General features: G+C 35.8%; 1 protein-coding gene across 1 annotated transcript; it reads right to left on the reverse strand.

Moving 5' to 3' along the window:
* Nucleotides 1–18,769: 18,769 nt before the first annotated feature.
* On the reverse strand, nucleotides 18,770–24,368 carry LOC124616489. The gene is made up of 3 exons (XM_047144800.1): nucleotides 24,061–24,368; nucleotides 18,917–19,272; nucleotides 18,770–18,810 (listed from the first exon to the last, which is right to left on the reverse strand). Exons 1-3 carry the CDS (start codon nucleotides 24,366–24,368, stop codon nucleotides 18,770–18,772), a joined length of 705 nt encoding a protein of 234 aa, XP_047000756.1.
* Nucleotides 24,369–26,220: the final 1,852 nt, after the last annotated feature.

Genomic DNA, 26,220 nt, shown 5'->3' on the forward strand with positions numbered 1-26,220 from the left:
TCATGCAGATTTAAGAACTGCTCTTTTTGCCTCCTTTCATTCATAGGATTTATACTGAAGTTGCCACAAACAATTACAGTGGCTCTTTCAGTAAATAGAGTATTAAGCAGTGTTTCTAATTGAGAAATGAAAATGTCTGTATCCCCAATACGTGGCTTGTAAATCACTTTGACTACAATTCTCCCCTGTATTTCATGCAACTCTACTGCTCCTGCTTCAAAACAATTTTCCACTCTTTTCATAGTTGTAAAGTTACAAAAAGTTGACATTCATGTTACACTCAGTGTTCACAGTTGTAACGATACATGTTGAATGTTACTTAGCTTAAGTTTTTTCTGCCTGGTCCATTGATGAATGAATGCAAAATTTTCATGCTTAGCAAAATTTATTCACATTGACATCCAAACTTCACACTCATCATGTAAACAAAACATGGACAGACTTCACTGATCTCTTTGACTTCCAAAAGTAAGTTCAAAAACTAGCTTGTAACACCATTGCTGCATTTCTTTATATAGAATTTTAACAATAGTTTCCAAAATAATCAATTATTGGATTTGTACAATTTCAATGTTACAACTAAAATTTACAAAACATATAGAAACTGATGTTGGAGCTGAACAAGGTATAAAATACAATATTTGAATAACAATCTTTTCTAGTAATATCTTTAGTTTTCCATAAGAACATCATTCTGAACTTTAATTACAATAATGTGTCTCATATCATTTTAGTTACATAATTAATTACAGTTTGGATTTGGTTCATACCATTCAGTAACATTACAAATCTTGTGCTTTATCTGACTGCATATGAGAATGTTACAAATAAGGCCTCAAATTCTGAAATTGGATCACTGTGAGATGTAAACAATTGGAGAGTTAATTAGAAATGTAATTACAAGGCCTATTAACTGCAGAGGAAGACTTAAAGATAAATAACAAATGAAAATACATTGCTTGGTAATAACTTTTAATCTGTTCTCAAGATAGAGATGTTTTCTATTACTGGATCTTTAGATTACCATTTTGTTAATTAGAAGCATTGATTTTTCTTGCTAACATCTCTGCAGTCTCTAGTAATTTATTGCTCAGGACTTGTTACTTCAATTCTTGTTTAGTTACTTAATTTAGTATATGTACATAATTTTATCAATGACAACAATCCACCGATAATTATGACAACACACGATCTTCTAGAATATTCCATATGCCTTCACGATGAATATCAAGTTTTTTTATCAAATAGGATAGATTGATTTATATATAAAGACATACATCAAGGACTTAGGAAGCACAGAATTGTCCAATAACTATCCAGATGCATATAAAAAGAAGGTGGTATCAGATATTTGATATTAGTTTTGGGGAAGGCTGTAACATTATACAGTGATCAGTTAAGCAAGTAAAACTCACTCTATCTTACATAAAAGCAAGACCAAGACTTGATCCAGCATGTCTGTTATCTCTCCATAACTGCACAAAGGCTTTTTCCACAAAAAAACTAAACAAAGACTTTACAGCTTTTTGCTGATGACTGTGATATGATTTCACTGCTAGCCTGAGTTAACATATAGGAATAAAACAATGTGAACACAGTTTATAGAAATAAAATAATCAAATATTTTTAACATAATTTTTGAATGGAATTTTCATTAACAAATACTGCAAAATGCTGAAATATATGCAATTACTGATGAAAGAAATAGTTGGAATTTTACAGAATAATCAATGTTCTTAAAACTCATTAATAAAAGTGGATTTACAGTATATTACAGAAAATATGAAAAAGAATGAAATTTCAGTTACATTTTCTGACACAATATATCAATCTCAAAAGTCTCCCTTATCAACATAATATTTGCAGTTTTTGAAAAAACCTGGTTGAAAAATAAATGGAATCATAAATTTGGTTAATTACTATTTGTATCCCAATTTACTGCTGAAGAGAAGTCCCTGTGGTACAGATTCCTTATAGTATTCCACCCCCTGCATCCCTCTCCTTCCTGCACACAACACTATGCATTTATGATGAATGAAACTTTGTGTTCATATGGAACATGAGTGTTTATAATGGCATGAGTTATCACACATACTTTTTTTTTCTTTTTTAAAACCCTTGAGTAGTCACCCTTTGTATGAAATGAGCCAATCACAAATAACAGTTTGTTGTACCTTTTCACTGCTGTTTAACAACTGCAAATCAGAATCAGAATTTTTAATGTCCCGTTACATACAAAAAGAAATTACAACATTTAATGTACAGGGGACTTGACAATATTGCAATTACAATTTATGTGTGTTACAAAAACAATATCTATTCCTTCAGCTAACACAGCGATAAGCTGTGTTGTCATACATCCAAGTAAGCAGCAGCAGTATTAAATAAATACCAAGCTACGTGAGAAAAAAATTACGATCCATGCAAAAAGATGACCCAGATTCCAAGCTAGCAGCACAATCCCACACTGAGGCATTTATCTACAAGACAATTAGTAATCAAGTAAGTTGTTGGCAGGGATATGATGTAACTGCACTGTTTAATGCTCTGAATGGGTCATTAGTGTGGATTAACACTTGTGCATTGCAACAGAGTGATGTAATGAAATTTTATTTCGTTATTACTTAATTAAATATTTATTTTTATCATATAATATAAGTTTATTTAATTATTGTTTAAACCATCTAAAATTAAACTGTGATTCTGCTCATACATATTTTCCTTGGTACCATAATGACAGCTATCTTCACATGTGTACAAAGTATGCCACATGCCTGCTAGAGTTACGAAAAATGGTGTGCCCACCTGAGAGTTTAGTTCTAGAGTTTGGGGAAGTTCTTTTGATTTATATTCAAAACTTCTTGAATCACATTGTGATTATAATAGAACTAGGCTTTTGTATAACGAATACAAGCTGTTAAGGATAGACAATTAAGTGTTTTGTGTAAATGTTTCATACAACAGAAAGTAGTGTAATGAGGCAAATATCAAAGTGAAGTTTCTGAGGCATGCAGATCTGCTCTGTGATTTAATAGAAAGTAAATATGTAAAACCTAATTATGGCTCTCTTTAGCTAAAAAACTAGAATATTTACAAACACTTACCATACATGTGCAAATGTTTCATGTTTATATAAGTTCCCATGCAATTTGGTGCACACTTATATTTACAAACAAAACTACAAATGAGGTAAGTAATTACAAAATACCTTTTGATAAAAGTTCTTTCTTTTGCACTTCTTTTCATTCATTGTCCGTAATTGTGCAAATAACAATCTATATTTAAAATGACTCACAAATATTTATAACAAAAGTTGTTCTTTTGTACTCATCCATTTCAGTTCACATCTATTCAGTGTTTGTTCTGTCTATTTCCTTGTCTTAGTTCCTATTTTTGCATATGACGCACATACAACAGATCAGATTGTCTTCGTTTGGTCTTTTCCCTTAGTTACAGCCTTTCAGTAATCTCATGTATAAATTCAGCAAATAGTTTTATCACCATATTAGTTTAGAAGTCCAGCATGTCACTGGAGAAAAAGAAGAGTTTCTCTGTGTAACTTAATGTGTAAAATATTTATGAATTACAAAAATCTTTACATCTACATATTAGCAGATATCTGAATTATAAAATACCTTTTACGTGGCACAAACAATTTTTGCATAAAATATGGTAATAAATTAACCTTTGAAAGATTTTTGTCAAAATTTAAATTATTCTGCATATTTGAATTCCAGCAGAAGTCACAGGTCCTGTTGTAATCTGATCTATTCATCTCAAAACTGTAGACACTCAGAGAGGCGATCCATTGTTTTCCGGATAGTTTCTCCTATTGTCCTGTCACTGTTTTGACTGGATTATATTTCTCCTCATCCCATCTTACATTTTTGTTGTCAACTTTTCTTTCCCAACCTAGTTCTCTAGCCCTACCATCCTGATCTTCATGTCAAAAATTTCCAAGATATACAGGGTGGTCCATTGATCTTAACCGGGCCAAATATCTCATGAAATAAGTAACAAATGAAAAAACTACAAAGAACCAACTTGTCTAGCTTGAAGGGGGAAATCAGATGGCGCTATGGTTGGCCCACTAGATGGCACTCCCATAGGTCAAACGGATATCAACTGCATTTTTTAAAATAGGAACCCTCATTTTTTATTACATATTTGTGTAGTATGTAAAGAAATATGAATGTTTTAGTTGGTCAACTTTTCTCGCTTTGTGATAGATGGCTCTGTAATAGTCACTAACATATGGCTCACAATTTTAGATGAACAGTTGGTAACAGATAGGTTTTTTAAATTAAAATACAGAACGGAGGTATGTCTGAACATTTTCTTTCAGTTGTTCCAATGTGATACATGTACCTTTGTGAACTTATCATTTCTGAGAACACATGCTGTTGCAGTGTGATTCAAATAAAATGGCACTGACCGCTATGGGACTTAACTTCTGAGGTCATCAGTCCCCTAGAACTTAGAACTACTTAAACCTAGCTAACCTAAGGACATCACACACATCCATGCCAGAGGCAGGATTCGAACCTGTGACCGCAGAGGTCACGCGGTTCCAGACTGTAGCACCTAGAACTACTCAGCCACCCTGGTCGGCACACCGTGATTACCTGTAAATATCACATTAATGAAATAAATGCTCAAAATGATGTCCATCAACCTCAATGTATTTGGCAATATGTGTAACGACATTCCTCTCAACAGCAAGTAGTTCACCTTCTGTAATGTTGGCATATGCATTGACAATGTGCTTACACATGTTGTCAGGTGTTGTTGGTGGATCACAATAGCAAATATCCTTCAACTTTCCCCACAGAAAGAAATCCAGAGACGTCAGATCCGTTGAATCTGCAGGCCATGGCATGGTGCTTCGACGACCAGTCCACCTGTCATGAAGTATATTATTCAATACCGCTTCAACCGCACACGAAATATGTGCTGGACATCCATTATGTTGGAAGTACATCCCCATTCTGTCATGCAGTGAAACATCTTGTAGTAACATCGGTAGAACATTACGTAGGAAATCAGTATACATTGCACCATTTAGATTGCCGTCGATAAAATGGGGGCCAATAATCCTTCCTCCCATAATGCCGCACCATACATTGAACCTCCAAGGTTGCTGATGTTCCACTTGTTGCAGCCATTGTGGATTTTCTGTTGGCCAATAGTGTATATTTTGCCGGTTTACATTACCACTGTTGGTGAATGACGCTTTGTTGCTAAATAGAACACATGCAACAAAAATCTGTCATCATCCCATAATTTCTCTTGTGCCCAGTGGCAAAACTGTACACGACATTCAAAGTCATCACCATGCAATTCCTGGTGCATAGAAATATGGTACGGGTGCAACCAATGTTGATGTACCATTCTCAGCACCAACGTTTTTGAGACTGCTGATTCTCGTGCAATTTGTCTGCTACTGATGTGCAGATTAGCCGCAACAGCAGCCAAAACACCTACTTGGGCGTCATCATTTGTTGCAAGTCACGGTTGACATTTCACATGTGGCTGAACACTTCTTGTTTACATAAATAACGTAACTATCTGGCGAATGGTCTGGACACTTGGATGATGTCGTCCATGATACCGAGCAGCATACATAGTACAAGCCCGTTGGGCATTTTGATCACAATAGTCGTACATCAACATGAAGTCATACATCAACACAATATCAGCCTTTTCCACAATTGGTAAATGGTCCTTTTTAACACAGGTAATGTATCACAAAGCAAATACCGTCCTCACTGGCAGAATGATACGTGATACCACGTACTTATACGTTTGTGACTATTACAGCACCGTCTATCACAAAGTGAAAAAAGTGGTCCAACTAAAACATTCATATTTCTTTACATACTACATGAATATGTAATAAAAAATTTGGGTTCTTATCTAAAAAAACACAGCTGATATCTGTTTGACCTATGGCAGCGCCATCTAGTGGGCCAACCGTAGCGCCATCTGGTTTCTCCGTTTCAAGCTAGTCGTGCTTCAGTAGCTCAGTTGGTAGAGCACTTGTCCGTGAAAGGCAAAGGTCCCATGTTCGAGTCTCGGTGCGGCACACAGTTTTAATCTGCCATGAAATTTCATATCCTCACACACTCCACTGCAGAGTGAAAATCTCGTTCTGGAAATATCTTCCAGGCTGTGGCTTAGCCATGTCTCTGCTATATCCTTTCTTCCAGGGGTGCTAGTTCTACAAGGTTCGCAGAAGAGCTTCTATGAAGTTTGGAAAGTAGGAGATGAGATACTGGCGGAATTGAAGCTGTGAGGGTGGGTTATGAGTCGTGCTAGGGGAGCCAGTTGGTAGAGCACTTGCCCATGAAAGGCAAAGGTCTCGAGTTCGAGTCTCGATCTGGCACATAGTTTTAATCTGCCAAGAAGTTTCAGGTTGTCACAAGGAAATCTTTTCACTGGTAAATTGGATCATGGCACCGACATTAACACTTAAGTTTTTAGATACAAAATTTTCCTGATTTTTATTTACTTTTCTGTCTAACACTTGCAGACTGTGTAACTGTTTGTTGCATGTCATTTATTTTTTAATTTAGTTTAGTTACTTTTTCCATCTGTTTCACTACCTAAATTATTAACTTTTTCCTCTACTAATATTTGTATAGATTTTATCACTTCTATCTCCTTTCTTTGCTTAGAAATGTCTTCAACAAAATTCTTTTCTAAAACTATGAGTCTATTCTCTACCACATCTGTTATCAAATTCCCACCCTTTAACCTGGCTTCTACATTACCTTTTAAATCTGAGATTTCATTGTTAATTTGTTCATTCATGTCATCTTTACAACTTTTTAATTGGTTACTTATTTTATTTCTGAGTTTCAGTTTCAAAAAGTCACTATTAGATTTTCCTGTTAATTCTAAAGTACCTTGTATTTCCAATTTTAAAAAGGCACTGTTGAATTTTATTTCTCTTCTAACTCTAGATTCCAACTTCAATGGCATCTCTCCGATTTGAGAACTTAAATTCCCCATTTGTCCTAAAACTCATCATATCAAATCAGGCTTTTTATCAACTTGCAGTTGTTCTGAATGCTGACCCACATCTGAATACATCACCTTCTCCTCCTCCTGCTTGATTAGTTGAATCTTCATTTATGGTCATTTTTGTTAACTTAATCATAAACCACTCTATCCAAAAATAATTTTCATTTGTGGTTTTGATTATTCTTAAAACAATCCTAATTCACAATGTTGACATTTGGGTTCAACATTTTAAAATCTTTTTGCTGGAAAATCTCTTTTTTTTTTTAACATTATATTTCAGAATAAATTATTCTTCATTATCTGAAATACAAAGCAAAACAGATATCTTTTCAACAATTAAGGATCCTGGCACAGGATCCAAAATCTAATAGTCACATCAACGGAGTCCAGTCACCAAGAAAATATTAAAAGAATGCAATCTATTTTCTCACATTTTTTGTCAGAACTATTTAGCATGAAAATTTATAACAGTATATGATATGAAATGTTGCTGAAGAATATCAGTTGCAATAATTGTAATAGAATTAGCTATAAACAATTTCAATACCCATCTTTATTCTTCAAAGAATCCAGAATTGGGCTCAGTTCACCATTAAAAAAAAAAAAGGGCAAGGGGGGTGGGGGTATGATTCTTTAGAATGCTGAGGTTTCAGAGCTTCAGTGAAGATGCTAATTTGCTTGAAAAGAATATTGTAGTTTATTGTCAAGTCTTGGTCTTACAATATATATGACAATTAATTTTATGTTTTAAACTTTTGAAAACTTGCTCAAAAGTGTCACTTTTAAATAGACATTGATTTCATAATAAATGAGTTTGTTTTATATTTCTTGATTATAGAACAACAAAAAGTTGAGATTCGTTTTACACTTAACATTAACAATCATAAGTCCAACAATTAACACACCACTTCATCTTACATGAAAGCTGGTCCAAGACTGGACTTAACAGGATTGTTATCTCTCCATAACTGCAAAAAGACTTCCACCCAAAACATTAAACAAAGAAATTACAACTTGTTGAAGCTGAGTACCAGCAATATGTTTTCACTGCAAGCCTGACCTAACATTTACCAACAAAAAAAGTATTCAAGGAATACACAAATTTTATAAAACATTTTTTTATGTTTTTGAACATAATTTTGGAATTGAATTTTGTGATGAAATAATGTGAAATGATGAAATATCTGCAATTACTAGTGAAAGAAACAACTGAAATTTTATAGGATAATCAGTGTTCTTGAAAGTCAATGATAAAAGTGGTTTTGCAGAAATTTTTCCACACAGTATATTGATCCCAAATGAACTCTATGAATATCAAAAATGCAATTTTCAAAACAATATATCTGAAAAATGAATGGACTCATACATTTCATTTTTGAGAATACAGATCACAATTTACTATTGAACAGAGGTCATTGTCAGACAGATTCGTTATAACATGTACAACTAGTTGATCGAGAAAATGTGAAATAACATCAAAATAATCAGCTCGGCATCAACTGAGGAAAAAGTTATGTTCTATATTATGAACTTAAATACACTGCAAAGGGGGTGGAGACAAGTTGATGTCAAAGTGCTAAAAAAATCTGGAGGTAGTATTAACTTGTTATGGATGTAGTGGTACAGTTTGCTGAAGAAACCACTGGATGACATTATGGAACATAAAAATAATTGAAATGCATAATATTGGGAATATTCTTCACAGTATTTTACTTTTTGTTTATTGTTTTGTTGTTCTACTGAGAAGTAATGGAAGAATCAGTTAAGATGATTATGGACATATTGCTAGGACTGACAACCTTGTATATCATTTGTAGATCAGGTGATCAGATGATCATTACAAAAATGTTAATGATTATGCCACTAACATAAAAATACGAGGTCATTCAAGAAGTAATGGCCCACATATTTTTTAAAAAGCCATTAGTGTATATAGATAAATGTACCTGTTGGTGCTTCACGTTTGATGTTTGTTTTTGTGCACTGGTGAAGTTTCGGACCATTCTAGCAGATGGCAGAGCCATAGTACAGCATCAAAATGGCATCTACATATCACTCATGCTACAACCAGCATGCCGTTATTGAATTCTTGTGTATAGAAAAAGAAAATGTGGTGAATGCCCATAAACATTTGTGTGCAGTGTATGGCAATGCTGCAGTTGATAGGAGTACAGTTGCATGATGGGTAAAGAAAGTTACAGCCTCGGGAAATGACTCCGTGATCATCCATGCTCGGGATGTCTGCTGCATAGAGTGGCCTCGCTGTTAGAGGCACCATGTCATGAAATGCATGGCTCCTCTCACTGGAGGTTTGAGTCCTCCCTTGGGCATGGGTGTGTGTGTTGTCCTTAGCCTAAGTTAGTTTAAGTAGTGTGTAAGTCTAGGGACAGATGACCTCAGCAGTTTGGTCCCTTAGGAATTCACACACATTTGTAGACACATTCTGTATGTCCTGTCACAGGCACTGCTCCAGACATATTGAAGTGTGCAGATGCCATTATTCATGATGACCAGTGCATCACAACTCAACTATTGGCCCCACAGTTGTTGATCAGTATTAGAAGTGTGTCTGCAATGGTTGAGACTCTTGGGTGTTCAAAGAGGTGATCACAATGGGTTCCACAAATGCTCACAGTGGACCACAAAATACGAAGAAAGGCTGTTTCATCTGAATTGTTTGAGCATTTTGAGACTGATGGACAGGTCTCAGAAACACACTTTGAAGATGATGAGAGCATCGTTCATGCATTGAAAACATGGCTATGGCTACAGGACAATAGCTTTTATCAGCAAGGAATAGAGGCTCTTCCACAATGTTGGCGTATGACTATAGAACATGATGGAAACAACATAGACTAATAGGACATGGACAAGACATGTTGATGTATACTGTCACAAAAATCTGACTTTTAACAATAAACATGTTCTGTGAAGAAAATGTTATTGAATGACCCTCGTACTTTGCATGAGTGTTCATACACTTAATAGTCTGATATTTATACTAGCCATTGAGGAAGATAGGTTACACACAACTCATCAGGCAGAAAGTGTAGGATATACAGCGAATAAAAGCTGAAATAGAAGCATCAGTAACAGCCTGTGGGAATTTTGGCATCACTGGCTAGAGAAAACAACTTGTGATCTTATCTTTTATGTTTGACAGTACGAACACAGCTCACTCTGTGGCTTGAGTGTGTTGGGTCATATATCCTTATGTGTATTGAATTTCTATAAAATAAACTGTATTGTCTGCTCCATACCACTTTGTCGTCTATCATTCACTGTCACTACATACCAGAGTTCCACATTGGTGCCTCCTGACTAAGTCACATCACATTTTCTAACTTTACTACCAAGCTGGATATGATGCAACCTCAGTTCAGCCATTGTAGCTCTCTGCTCCTATGTATTTTATGCAAGCGGACAGTAATTTTCCTGCATCCTCATCTTACATGCTACACTATGACATAGAACATTCATGTGCAGTGTATCAAACTGTGTTTGAACCTGAAACATTGACAGAAATGTCTAGTGTATTTACCGCCCAGTGCATGTATGGTGTTCTCCCTTCCATCAGCACACAAGAAATGACTCATTTGAACATGGAATATATAATCAACATGTCTGGTGTTCGACAACATCACATACAACAGTCTCCAAGAGACTTAAGTTCAGATACAAAGTTTCATTACAGTGCCAGCCACTATTCAACTAGTTACATGGAAGTTCAACCAGCAAATCAAACAGAAACGCCAACAGCAACAACTTTAGTACCTACATCAGTGACAACAGCTGCAACAACAGCATCAGCAGTAGCTCCAGCAACAGCAATATTAGGATGTGCATAAACAGAATCAACATCAACGACAGTGTCTACAATAAGATGAAATAAGGAAAAGAAAATGTGACCACTTTGCCAACCAAATGGAAAACAGTGCCTCCCACTCATCTGAGTGATTTTTTAGTTGGAAGCAGAATAGGCAGGAAAACCAGAAGAAAAACAAACAGAAGAAGTTGCCTAAGGTAAGTGATGCATCAGAAATGAGGAAGACATGTCAAAGTCACAGACAGTCAGTGACAGCTGCCAATGATGTTTGTCTACTCTTTTTGCATATTAATATCCAGTCAATGAAAAATAAGCTCTTGGAACTGCAATTTGGCTGGAAAAACTTAATTGTACCGTGCATTTGGTAAATGAACAGTGGCTATCTCATACAGAAATAGATTACAGTGCCAGCCACTATTCAACTAGTTACATGGAAGTTCAACCAGCAGATCAAACAGAAACGCCAACAGCAACAACTGTAGTACCTACATCAGTGGCAACAGCTGCAACAAACATAATGGTTATAAACTTGCTACAGGGTAGTGTAGAACTAACATGAAGCGTGATGGTGTAGCCATATATATTTGTAAGAGACTGAAATTAATATATGAAGCTATAGATATAAGTAGTTTCTGCACTGAAACATATTTTGAAGCAGCAGCTGTATTGTTTCAAGTATCGGTGTATTAGTTGTAACTGCGTATTGCAACCCTAATCAAAATTAGGACTTGTTTATACAGAGTCTTGAAAAACTCATAGTATTCCTCCTAAAGAAGAAAAAGTGCAGAGTTTTGATATTTGATGATATAAATATAGATATTATAATTAAAAGCGAAACTGTAAACTATCTCCTTAACACATTAAGAGCACTTAACTTTTGCTGCATGAACTATACACCCATGGTGCAGAATGCATGTCTTGACAACATAATCAGTGATTTTCAAATAAATGAAAGTCAGAGCAATATAATTAAATTAGGCATTTCAGAACATGATGGGCCTTGCCTTAAACTCCCACTACATAATAAAATAGGAAGCTATTTAGATAAGCCAGGTAGAGCAATAAGAAGAGTAAATGGAATAAAGCTCTTCTATTTAAAATCCTGGTTAAAACAAGTAGACTGGGATGAAGTAATCACATAAGCTATGAGAGCTAATGACCCAACCATTAAATTCCCAGATGTAGTATTAAAAATATTTGAAGGAACCTACCCTAAACAGTACCAAGGAACCCACAAGAATAATGCCCACCAAAAAAGCTAAAGGATGATACTCACCACAATTAAACAATTTCATAACAGTTATGTTCATGTAACATGACAGGTCTCACCATAGTGAAGCAGATAAAAATATGTACAAACTAGCTAGAAAACATTGTAGGTCTGTAATCAAGACAGCAAAATGCAAAATGACATATTCATCCTCAAATCCACAAATATATGCAAAGGAGCATGGAAAGTCATTAAAAGAGAAATAAACTACCAAAAGAAAGAAAACAGTACACAGATTCCTCCACATACATTAAATGCACATTTTGCTAATCCTGTCTCTGACATTAATATAGAGGAGGATGTGAGAAAGGCAGAAGCACTGCTACCTACAATATACAGAAAGCTGAGTGATAAATTTGAATGGGCATTAGTAACTCCTAGACAGGTAAGTGAATCAATAGCCAAACTCAGTAACTTCAGAACTGAAGACTACTATGATTTACCTAATCATGGTATAAAAAATGTAAGAGAAGAAATAATAATCCCCTTAACAAGGGTAATAAATAAGAGATTAAATGAAGATGTTTACCCAGATTGTTTAAAAATTTCTGTTATCATACCTATGTATTAAAAAGGTGACAAAGATTTACCTGACAATTACCGACCCCTCTTGCTAGTTCCCATAATTTCAAAAATAATAGAGTACTGTACCCACCAGCTAATGAACCAGTATTTTGAATTGAATAAACTGCTACGTTCCACACAGTATGGATTCAGAACCAGTCTCTCAACTGTGAAGGCAGCAGAGAGCACTGTCACTAAAGTATACAACTCCTTTGAGAATAAATCCATAATTAGTATGAGACTATTGGACCTTAAGAAAGTATTCGATGCTGTATTCCACAATATTATTATAAGAAAACTACAGTATTATGGAATAGGGGAGAGTGCTCTCCAACTATTACAATCTTACTTATGCAATAGAAAACAAACAGTGGCTATAAATGAAAAAAGATCCAGTTTCTTGCCCAGTTATCAAAGAAGTACCACAGAGCTCCATACTTCAACCTTTCCTTTTTGTAGTCTACATAAATGATTTGCCTTCTTCATTACCTTGTGACAGAGCACTCTATGCATACAATACAATGCTGATTACTCAGGGAAACAACTTGGATGAATTACAGAATAATGTAACAATAGCAGTGGACAGATGCACTAGCTGGTTTCAGGAAAACTCATTACATATAAATAATAATAAGTCAGAGGATATTGTCTTTAATTTGAATGCCCCCAAACATGAAAACAAATCTATAAAACTACTAGGGTTCCATATTGACCAAAAACTTAACTGGGAATCTCACACAGGCATGCTATGCAAACAAGGCTGACAAGTGTTTGCCACAAGAGCCACAGACCCTGTGTGAGAGGACACAGAGTAATTAAATGTTATTCTTTGCTCTGTTAGTGAATGTGATTCTTGAAAAAAAAAATAATGACATACATTTGACTTCAGACTTTTAACTTACTTCATGTCTTAGCTCTGAATGAAGCAAGATGTATTGGACATCTATAAATTATTTGGTTGTTAAAACCAGGCAATTTTGATTATATTTAATTGTAACTAATGGGTATTACTGTAGTTGACTCGCAAGAGTTTGTATGATTATATGAAACTTGCTGAAACAAAAATACACCTGAGATGAACTGAAAGTATGAGAGTACCAAGTTATTTCAAATGAGAGAGATAGTAATTCTTTGGTTCCTCTAACCAGCATTATTTCTTCAGAGAAGAAATTATGGAGATTGATGCAGCTGCATATCCAAAGAAGATGACTGATTAAGCATTTCAAGTAAGTCAACTGTAGTAAGAGAAGTGCGAAGTTCACTCTCCGGTTTTGCACCGCTTCTCTTGTCACTGAAACCATTAGAACGTGGTGACCGATGTGATCAAAACTTGAAGAAAGAGGAATTTTCAAACGAAATCAAGATAAAAAGATATTGTGAGTTGCTATATCAACCAATAGTAACAAGGCAGGGAAATTGTTTCGCAGTGTTCAATTATGCATAAACAGTAACAAGGGGTGAAAATTAATAAATACCATACAAGAAAAGACACAAAGAAAATCTCAAGAGTTTACACTAAGAAGAGTTATGATAAAAACTATTCGACGACGAAGATCCAGTGTGGGGAGTAAGCAAACCTCGCACACATTGTGGGGGCATGGACCCCGTAACCAGCAACTGACACCAATGATGCCAGCTGCTTCTCACCAGTGTTGACTACAAATCTGTTCGCTGACACCAACACTGAAACCATCCCTCGACGCTGCCAGTGTCCGTGCTGTTCACTGGTACTGATTCCACACCTGCTCACAGAGGTAGCCTAAAACTCTATGCCGGGTGAGCAAAAGACAATTAATTGAGTGTGAAGTTAAGGATACTGTTCAATAATAGTCTGTTAGTACAGTTATTACATTCAGAGGGGAATTTTTTAAAATGATAACACAATCTAAACATACGAAAAATGTGGATAATACTCAAAAAACTGGGGAAATGTCAGAACTAGCCATGGCCATGACAGTAACAAAAGAAATGCCAGACTGGACTGAGGTAGCAAATTTAATTAAAGCACTAAGTCTTAAATTACACTCAGTGAATGGTCAACTAAATGCTAGATTAGATGACCAAAGTGCAGCTAAACATGCTCAAATTGCAACTTTAAGTGAAAAACTAGAAGCACAGGGTGAGGTTTTAAATGCTATGTTCAAGCCTTAAATGATAAAATGGAGAGTTTGCAGTTAGATTTAAGGAACGAATTAAGTAATTCCCTGACTTTTCATGTAAACCAACTGTTCACTGACTTTACTCAGATGCAGAACAACCAATTTCAGGACTTAGCTAAAAAATTAGAATCTGATATTGAAGATAAATGTAGTAATGTAGAATCTGAATTTAGTGAAAAATTAGGATCATTTCAAAGTACATGTAATGTTACATTTGATGTACTAAAGCAGAGACTACACACTTTAAAGGAAAGTGTTGAGAAACAGTACAAGCTAATTGCTATGTCCAATCACAAATTGCAGGCATTAACACTCGAGTTGACAATGTGGAAAGGAAATTTAAAGAGAAACTAGCAACATCATACTCAATAAATATAAGCAGTCTGGGGGAACAAGTAGAAGAGATGATAGACAGAAAAGTTGCCGCGAGAGTATCCTCCGACAACGTGTCTTCAGTTTTGTCTTCCAAACTTAGTAATACCAAGAGAAATGTAGATGAATTGTGGAAAGAATTCAAACTTATGCAGGACAAAGTAGATAATAGAGTGACATCTCTCAATGTAGTGTTGACTAGTGTCTCCAGTTTTGTCTTCTGAACTTAGTAATACCAAGAGAAATGTAGATGAATTGTGGAAAGAATTCAAACTTATGCAGGACAGAGTAGATAATAGAGTGACGTCTCCCAATGTAGTGTTGACTAGAGAAGTAATGGCAGATTTACAATGGGGAGCAAATTCAGGGTTATCTAGACAGTTCCCTAAGTTTAAGCCAGATGGGGAAGTACATCCTACCCATTTTTTGAAAAGGTTGAATCAAGCCTTTCCCAAGACTTGGGAAGCTTAAAAAAATATTGAATTTGCAGTGGGGTACCTTTTAGCAGAAGCTTCAGAGTGGGGCATGGCGAACATAGAGAATTTTTCGTCTTGGGCAGACTTCCAGAAAAAGTTTAAGGAGAAGTATTGGTCAGCAAGCACCCAGAGAAAACTAATATCTGACTTGTGGGACCAAAAGTGTTACAACAGTTCATGGCATATGATGTGATAGTATTTCAACTGGCATTTAATGAGAGCAAAGTACTTAGATAAGCCCATGGAGGAAGAAGGGTTGGCGCAAATTTTAATAAGACGTTTATCCATTTATGCAAGGAAGGATATATTATGTAGTGGGTGGAAAAGTGTAGAAGAATTATTATCCTTTGTAGATGCACTTGATGCCTTGAACAAAGACCACAATGAGAACATACATCAAAATGAAAATCAGAATTTCAGAAGAGGTAGTAATAACAGTAATAGCAAATTTAAGAGACATGAGGCTAACTTAGCTTGAGTACATCAGTGGAACTGGAATTAGGGTAATGGAGATTATCAGAAGAATCATCCACCTTCAAATTTACATCCAGTTACTTTGCAAGAATTTATACCAAGTAGTAATAGAGTACAAAATGGTAGCGTAATACCCCGATTTGGTAAACGACCAGTGATCACCAATAATGAGGAAAACTCAGTGCAATCTGGATCAAGGGCTGGGGCACAGTGTGCAGAAATATATTATGAGGCCTGTTTTATAATAGGCATGTTAATTTCATGCATAAAATACTAACCAAAGAATGGTTGTTACTGGAAGAACCGAGCTTAACTACCATCAATCCACAACCAATAATATTAGGAAAAGTGGAGGATTTTGAAGTTAACATATTTATAGATATCAGGAGTGAAATGACACTTATTTCTAGTACTTTCTTTAACACATTTCAAACGAAATATCACTTACAGATATTACCAATAATGGGAGTATTATAGTCAGTATTACTGGAACAAAGAGCAAAGTTGTAAAACACAAGACCCAGGTGAACTGCAAAATTGGAAACATCGCATTTCATGACACTATTAGTAGTAGAAAATGTCAATAGTGATGTGCTATTTGGACTAGACTGGCTATCAGAATTTAATGTCATATTGAACTTTGAGGAGAATTTTCTTTATTTTGGAAAAGGTGACTACAAATATTGTGTAAAGTTTGTGATGGGAACTATATTGGTAAACAAACAACTGAGAGTCAATGTCTGAGATTAACTGCTGCAGCAAGATTGTCACTAATAATTGATAACATAAGTCACATATCACACTGCACTGATATACAAAACAAAGTAAACAAATCTCCAATATTAACCGATGACCAAAAATTAGATTTATCTAAAATTCTATTGGAATATGAAATGGTATTTTCTGATCAACCGGGTAGTATTAGTGGCTGTGTACGTAAATTTAAAATCAAAGATAGTACTCCATTTTTCTGTAAGCCTTATCCAATACCAGTAAGTTTAAAAGAAGCAGTTAAGGGAGAAATTGACAAAATAATTGACAATAACACAATAGAACGTAGCTCTAGTGTCATGAATAGCCCCTTGATAGTAGTAAAAAAGGCTACAGGAGGTGTGCAGTTAGTACTAGATGCACGTACTTTGAATTGAATAAACATATAGAGATGGAATGAGACAGACCCATTAACATCGATGAATTGTGTCTTACAGTGAATTTGAGAAAGCAAAGTATTTTAGCGCAATGAACCAAACTGCCGGATATTGGCAAATTCAGTTACATCCTGAATCAGAGAAATATACAGCATTTCTATTTGATGAGAAATTGTATCATTTTAATGTGTTACCATTCGAATTAAATATCTCAGTATCTGTGTTTATACGTGCACTGGACGAGGCATTAGGAAGGGAATTGTTAAAGGATTTAATAATATATGTAGATGATATACTAGTAATCTCATCTACCTGGGAAGGGCATTGCCTGACCTTGATTAAAACTAGAAACAGTTTAAAAAAAGGTATTACAGTAAAACTGTCTAAATAACACTTTTCAAGGCGAGAGCTTAAGTTTTTAGGGCATATCGTAGGAGTGCAAGGAATTAGACCAGATCTGGAACATATAAAGGCCATTAAGGAGTGTCCACCCCGTAAAAAACATAAGGCAACTGAAGGGATTTATTGGTATGGCCAGGTACTATAGACAATATATATGAAGTCAAGATTCAGATACAGATTCTTTATTGCCGTTGACCACATACAGTAAAATCAGCCTTTACAGTGATAGAAAGATACAAATATTGATCACGTTACATGTAAAAATTAAATATCTTACATGCAGCTATAATCTAACTTACTAATTATCAATATCATAGACCTCTTTTATATGATAACATGGGTTTTGTGTTAACCAGTCATATAATTTTATTTTGAACTTTTTAAAAGGCAAGAATCGAGCGGCAAGAGGAAGTTTGTTAAAAATTTTGAGGGTATTTACTATGTGGGAGTTTCGTTTTATTGCTAGCCTGTGCCTTGGAATGTCAATGTTTGCCTTATTTCTAGTATTGTGTTCGTGGATTGTGTCCCTGTCTTTTTTTTTTTTTTTTATGATGTTACTGATGCAAGGAGAAAGTACCCATTTGAGTAGGCCATATGATATATGTGATAGAAAGAATCCAAAATATGCTATACAGAGATAATTATTATTGACCAAATCTCTTAGTTTCCACATGAGGTAGGTAACCCTTGAGATTTTTTTGCAGATTTGGCTTGTATGCTCTTCCCAAGTTAGTTTGGCATCAATATGTATTCCTAAGAGCTTGACATTTTTATTTTCTATATTCTTAGATAATCCTAACATAACCTTTTGGGTTTTGTCTGGATTACACACAAGTTTATTGGCTGGAAACCAATTTAATGCAGAGTCAAGAGTTTCTTGCGTAATCTTATCTAGGCCTGGGATGTCATGGTGTGAAGCAGCAGAGCTGCATCAGATACAGATGCATAGCAGATTACAGACTGTGATACAGAATGGGGCAGGTCATTGATAGCCACAATGAAAAAGAAGGGGCCAAGGAATGAGCCCTGTGGCACACCTGTACCAATTTCTACTAAGGGGGAATGCTTATTTCTAAGTGAGACAAACTGTCTTCTGTTGGTCAAATTGGAAGAAATTATTGCTAATGTAGATTTTTGTACACCATAATAATTCAGTTTTGTTAATAATATGTTCAAAGGAATGCAATCAAAAGCTTTACGTAGATCACATAATACAAGTGACACCATCTTATTATTTTCAAAAGCTGTTAAAGTGTGATCAACAATTCCCAGAACAGCTACAGGGATATTTTTACCCGGTCTAAATCTATATTGATTGTTGCAAAGCAGATCATGCTTTACAAAATAATTGCTTAACTGAAAGTATGTGAATGATTCAAATATTTTTGAAAATATTGGCACAATAGATACTGCTCGGTAGTTCTGGGGGAGTTGTTCATCACCCATTTTGAATACAGGGATAATTTTTGAGATTTTTAGAAAATCTGGAAAAACTCCGTTCCCTAAACATCTCTTAAAAATAAAGCTTATTGGCTTACTTATGAGGTGGACTGTTCTTTTAACAGCATAATTGGACATCCAACAACAGTCCATACATTTGGAATTTGATAATTTAGCAACAGTTTTGCAAACTTGATTGCGCGTGATATTGTTCCAGTGAAACAAAGGTTCTTCAGACAGCTGGGGACCATGCAGATTCCCTGCAGAGGTATCTGTGGCCTTAATTTTGTTTCCGAGTTCTCTACCTAATGTAAGAAAGTAGCCATTCAGTTCTCCTGGATGAAGCAGAGTTTGCCATACTTGGCTGGAAGCATTATCTTGTTTAATAACTTCCCATGCTGCCTTACACTTACTTGGAGCACCTTCTATATACCTTTCACAAGTTCCCAGAATGAGATTTTCACTCTGCAGCGGAGTGTGCGCTGATATGAAACTTCCTGGCAGATTAAAACTGTGTGCCCGACCGAGACTCGAACTCGGGACCTTTGCCAAGTTGCTTTTTTGGCTTCTCTGAGCTTAGCTTTGCAATACTTTTTATTTCTAAGGTAAGCATTGTAGACCATATCCCTCTATTCAGGCCCTTGATTGCCCTTGTTTATGTTCAATACATTATGACCATATTTTCCTAATTTCTGATGGTTATTTTGTAAACCAGTTTATTTTTGTATTTATACATTTAGCTGAGGACCTAACTTTTATTAATGGGGTACAGGAGTACCATATGTCTCTATACCTTGTAAAGAAAGCTTCAAAATCATTTTCAACTATTGTTTTTCTTGGATGACACTCATAAACACAGTCCCAGTTTGTGTCCTTCAACTTGTTAATAAATGACATAATGTGCACCTCTCACTAACCTCTTACCCATACCACATTAAATTCATTGGAATAAGATGGTTTATTATGATAAAGCATTAAATGCAATGGATCATAATCTGAACCACATATTCCTCTCTATGCAAATTAACAATAATATTGTCTAGGCATGCATCATTATGAGTAGGACACTGTTCAGGCAGTGCAAGTTTGTTGTTGTTGTTGTTGTGGTCTTCAGTCCTGAGACTGGTTTGATGCAGCTATCCATGCTACTCTATCCTGTGCAAGCTTCTTCATCTCCCAGTACCTACTGCAACCTACATCCTTCTGAATCTGCTTAGTGTATTCATCTCTTGGTCTCCCCCTACGATTTTTACCCTCCACACTGCCCTCCAATACTAAATTGGTGATCCCTTGATGCCTCAGAACATGTCCTACCAACCGATCCCTTCTACTGGTCAAGTTGTGCCACAAGTTTCTCTTCTCCCCAATCCTATTCAGTACTTCCTCATTAGTTATGTGATCTACCCATATAATCTTCAGCATTCTTCTGTAGCACCACATTTCGAAAGCTTCTATTCTCTTCTTGTCCAAACTATTTACCGTCCATGTTTCACTTCCATACATGGCTACACTCCATACAAATACTTTCAGAAATGACTTCCTGACACTTAAATCTATACTCGAAGTTAACAAATTTCTCTTCTTCAGAAACGATTTCCTTGCCATTGCCAGTCTACATTTTATATCCTCTCTACTTCAACCATCATCAGTTATTTTGCTCCCCAAATAGCAAAACTCCTTTACTATTTTAAGTGTCTCATTTCCTAATCTAATACCCTCAACATCACCCGACTTAATTCGACTGCATTCCATTATCCTCGTTTTGCTTTTGTTGATGTTCATCTTATATCCTCCCTTCAAGACACTGTCCATTCCATTCAACTGCTCTTCCAAGTCCTTTGCTGTGTCTGACAGAATTACAATGTCATCGGCGAACCTCAAAGTTTTTATTTCTTCTCCATGGATTTTAATACCTACTCCAAATTTTTCTTTTGTTTCCTTTACTGCTTGCTCAATATACAGATTGAATAACACCGGGAAGAGGCTACAACCCTGTCTCACTCCCTTCCCAACCACTGCTTCCCTTTCATGTCCCTTGACTCTTATAACTGCCATCCGGTTTCTGTGCAAATTGTAAATAGCCTTTCACTCCCTGTATTTTACCCCTGCCACCTTTAAAATTTGAAAGAGAGTATTCCAATCAACATTGTCAAAAGCTTTCTCTAAGTCTACAAATGCTAGAAATGTAGGTTTGCCTTTCCTTAATCTTTCTTCTAAGATAAGTCGTAAGGTCAGTATTGCCTCACGTGTTCCAGTATTTCTATGGAATCCAAACTGATCTACCCCGAGGTCAGCTTCTACTAGTTTTTCCATTCGTCTGTAAAGAATTCGTGTTAGTATTTTGCAGCTGTGGCTTATTAAACTGATTGTTCGGTAATTTTCACATCTGTCAACACCTGCTTTCTTTGGAATTGGTATTATTATATTCTTCTTGAAGTCTGAGGGTATTTTGCCTGTTTCATACATCTTGCTCACCAGATGGTAGAGTTTTGTCAGGACTGGTTCTCCCAAGGCTGTCAGTAGTTCTAATGGAATGTTGTCTACTCCCGGGGCCTTGTTTCGACTCAGGTCTTTCAGTGCTCTTTTCAAACTCTTCACGCAGTATTGTATCTCCCGTTTCATCTTCATCTACATCCTATTTCATTTCCATAATTTTGTCCTCAAGTACATCGCCCTTGTATAGACACTCTATATACTCCTTCCACCTTTCTGCTTTCCCTTCTTTGCTTAGAACTGGTTTTCCATCTGAACTCTTGATGTTCATACAAGTGGTTCTCTTATCTCCAAAGGTCTCTTTAATTTTCCTGTAGGCAGTATCTATCTTACCCCTAGTGAGATAAGCCTCTACATCCTTACATTTGCCCTCTAGCCATCCCTGCGTCGCCATTTTGCACTTCCTGTCGATTTAATTTTTGGACACTTGTATTCCTTTTTGCCTGCTTCATTTACTGCATTTTTATATTTTCTCCTTTCATCAATTAAATTCAATATTTCTTGTGTTACCCAAGGATTTCTACTAGCCCTCATCTTTTTACCTACTTGATCCTCTGCTGCCTTCACTATTTCATCCCTCAAAGCTACCCATTCTTCTTCTATTGTATTTCTTTCCCCCGTTCCTGTCAATTGTTCCCTTATGCTCTCCCTGAAACTCTGTACAACCTCTGGTTCTTTCAGTTTATCCAGGTCCCATCTCCTTGAATTCCATCCTTTTTGCAGTTTCTTCACTTTTAATCTACAGGTCATAACCAATAGATTGTGGTCAGAGTCCACATGTGCCCCTGGAAATGTCTTACAATTTAAAACCTGGTTCCTAAATCTCTGTCTTACCATTATATAATCTATCTGATACCTTTTAGTATCTCCAGGGTTCTTCCATGTATACAACCTTCTATCATGATTCTTAAACCAAGTGTTAGTTTAGTTAGTTACTTAGTGCAAGTTTGGACATCTTACTATATTAAAAATGTTCTGGTGTCTTGTTGCCTTGAATTTCCCATTTCAGAATTAAAATTCCCACAAATAGTAATTTTAGTTTTAAACTTAAAAAGTTTCATAACTGCTGGTCTAAATTGTTCAAAGAAAACATTTATATCTCCATTTGTAGACCTATACAGGCCCACAATTATTATGTTTTCTTCAGTCAGTCTTATACAGCTAAACTCAGCATTTACTTCTGAACAATATGGGATTATATCTAATTTTGAAAATTGTTGGCCATGCTTGATATAAATTTCAGCAACCCAATTTTTTCTGTTTTTCATGCACATTATGAGAGAGACAGGTGAAATGCCCACAGACTTCAAAAAGAATATAATAATTCCAATCCTAAAGAAAGCAGGTGTTGACAGATGTGAAAATTACCGAACTATCAGTTTAATAAGTCATGGCTGGAAAATACTAACACAAATTCTTTACAGACGAATGGAAAAACTGGTAAAAGCTGACCTCAGGGAAGATCAGTTTGCATACTGTAGCAATACTGAAACATGTGAGGCAATACTGACCCTATGACATATCTTAGAACATACATTAAGAAAAGCAAACCTATGTTTCTAGAATTTTTAAACTAAGGGAAAGGTTTTGACAATGTTGACTGAAATACACTCTTTCAAATTCTGAAGGAGGCGGTGGTAAAATACAGGGAGCAAAAGGCTACTTACAATTTGTACAGAAACCAGATAGCAGTTATAAGAGTCGAGGGGCATGAAAGGGAAGCAGTGGTTGGGAAGGGAGTGAGACAGGGTTGTAGCCTATCCCCGATGTTATTCAATCTGTATATTGAACAAGCAGTAAAGGAAACAAAAGAAAAATTCAGAGTAGGAATTAAAATCCATGGAGAAGAAATAAAAACTTTGAGGCTCGCAGATGACATTGTAATTCTGTCAGAGACAGCAAAGGACCTGGAAGAGCGGCTGAACTGAATGGACAGAGTCTTGAAAGGAGGATATAAGATGAACATCAACAAAAGCAAAACAATGATAATGGAATGTAGTCGAATTAAATCACATGATGCTGAGGGAATCAGACTAGGAAATAAGACACTTAAATATAGTAAATGAGTTTTGCTATTTGGAGAGCAAAATAACTGATGATGGTCAAAGTAGAGAGTATATAAAATGTAGTCTGGCAATGGCAAGGAAAGTATTTCTGAAGAAGAGAAATTTGTTAACATCAAGTATAGATTTAAGTGTGCAACCTCCATTTAGGTGAGAGCACAAATTCTTTTGGTTCGTTTTTAGCTACGTCAATTGTCCCCGCAAGAAAGACAGAAAATTCGCTAGTGTTCAGACCTGAGATTTTTTCGTGATTGATTGCAGCTGCTGCCTTGAAATTTGCACCTGTTTACACTACGCTGTTGACCTTATGTCTGCATATACTTTGCAGTTCAGATGCTATTCCTCACCCCTCGCTATCAGTGTAAATGTCAGATTCACTTGAGGGCCTATTTGTTGATGGAAGATCAGTGTTATTTGGTCTATAATCACAAGTACCTGCTGTGTTTTGATTCACATTTTCTATGTCTTCTTTTTTGTCAGTGTGAGATGATGATAACACACAAGAATTACTACTGGTTTGTAAATAAATATTGTTCACATTCACGTTATGTAGGTTGTTTTTCTGTGGCAAAATACTTCCTTCTCTCATCTTGTTTCTTCTGTCTTCGATCCTGTCATGTGGTTTCACTTTGTTCACAGTTTTGTCACAGCACATATTAGAAATTAATGATAATGATTGTCATTCACTAAATTTCCATATACTACAGTGTCTTCTATGATTTTTACCTTATTCATGCAGTTTTTAAATGACACTTTTGTCCATTTTTCTGCATTGTTAGAACTACATTGCAGAAGATCTGCTGAGTTTTGATTCGATTGCAACTCACTTTTTTCTTTTTGAGATACCCATTTTTAATTCACTAATAACGAGTTGCAAACCAGAAATATGCTCTTTCAGTTTCGTAATTTCATCTTTACACTTTGCACACACTTGCTTTTCTCAATTTCCTGTTCACAATTTTTCACGACTGTACTTTATGAACTTTCCCCCTGGATGCCATCTTTGCAAGAGCTGAATGACCCAAGACTTTTACATTTATTAAGGAGTCCAGTGATGCATTTGAAAATGTAAAAAGAGCACTGGTTGAATCACCCATATCACAACATCCGGTTATGGGTGAGCCATTCAAAATTTCAACACATGCATCCAACTATGGTATAGCAGTAGACCTTTTCCAAGGAGAGTGGGGTCTGGAAAGTACAAATCACAGATCTGTAGCTTTTGCTAGCTGGAGTCTCAACAAACATGAATTAAACTATACAGCCACAGAAAAGGAACTATTAGCAATAGTATGGTGTATCCAAAAATTCCAAATACTAATATGGGTGTCAGAAATACACATATATACAGATCAACAAACTCTATCCTTTTTAATGAATAGTTGGTTATTACATAGTAGATTAATGTGGTGGACATTGTTCCTACAGGAATGTTGTTGTTGTTTTTGTTGTTGCTGTTGTCATCTTTAGTCTTGAGACTGGTTTGTTGCAGCTCTCCATGCTACTCTATCCTGTGCAAGCTTCTTCATCTCCCAGTACCTACTGCAGCCTACATCCTTCTGAATCTGCTTAGTGTATTCATCTCTTGGTCTCCCTCTATGATTTTTACCCTCCATGCTGCCCTCCAATACTAAATTTGTGATCCCTTTATGCCTCAGAACATGTCCTACCAACCGGTCCCTTCTTCTTGTCAAGTTGTGCCACAAACTCCTTTTCTCCCCAATTCTGTTCAATACCTCCTCATTAGTTATGTGATCTACCCATCTAATCTTCAGCATTCTTCTGTAGCACCACATTTCAAAAGCTTCTATTCTCTTCTTGTCCAAACTATTTATCATCCATGTTTCACTTCCATACAAGGCCACACTCCATACAAATACTTTCAGAAATGACTTCCTGTCACTTAAATCTATACTCGATGCTAACAAATTTCTCTTCTTCAGAAATGCTTTCCTTGGCATTGCCAGTCTACATTTTATATACTCTCTACTTTGACCATCATCAGTTATTTTGCTCCCCAAATAGCAAAACTCCTTTACTACATTAAGTGTCTCATTTCCTAATCTAATTCCCTCAGCATCACCCGATTTAATTTGACTACATTCCATTATCCTCGTTTTGCTTTTGTTGATGTTCATCTTATATCCTCCTTTCAAGACACTGTCCATTCCGTTCAACTGCTCTTCCAAGTCCTTTGCTGTCTCCGACAGAATTACAATGTCATCGGCGAACCTTAAAGTTTTTATTTTTTCTCCATGTATTTTAATACCTACTCCAAATTTTTCTTTTGTTTCCTTTACTGCTTGCTCAATATGCAGATTGAACAACATTGGGGAGAGGCTACAACCCTGTCTCACTCCGTTCCCAACCACAGCTTCCCTTTCATGTCCCTTGACCCTTATAACTGCCATCTGGTTTCTGTACGAATTGTAAACAGCCTTTCACTCTCTGTATTTTATCCCTGCCACCTTTAGAATTTGAAAGAGAGTATTCCAGTCAACATTGTC

Source organism: Schistocerca americana, chromosome 5 (genome assembly GCF_021461395.2).
Source record: "Schistocerca americana isolate TAMUIC-IGC-003095 chromosome 5, iqSchAmer2.1, whole genome shotgun sequence".
In the NCBI taxonomy this organism is placed as follows: domain Eukaryota; kingdom Metazoa; phylum Arthropoda; class Insecta; order Orthoptera; family Acrididae; genus Schistocerca; species Schistocerca americana.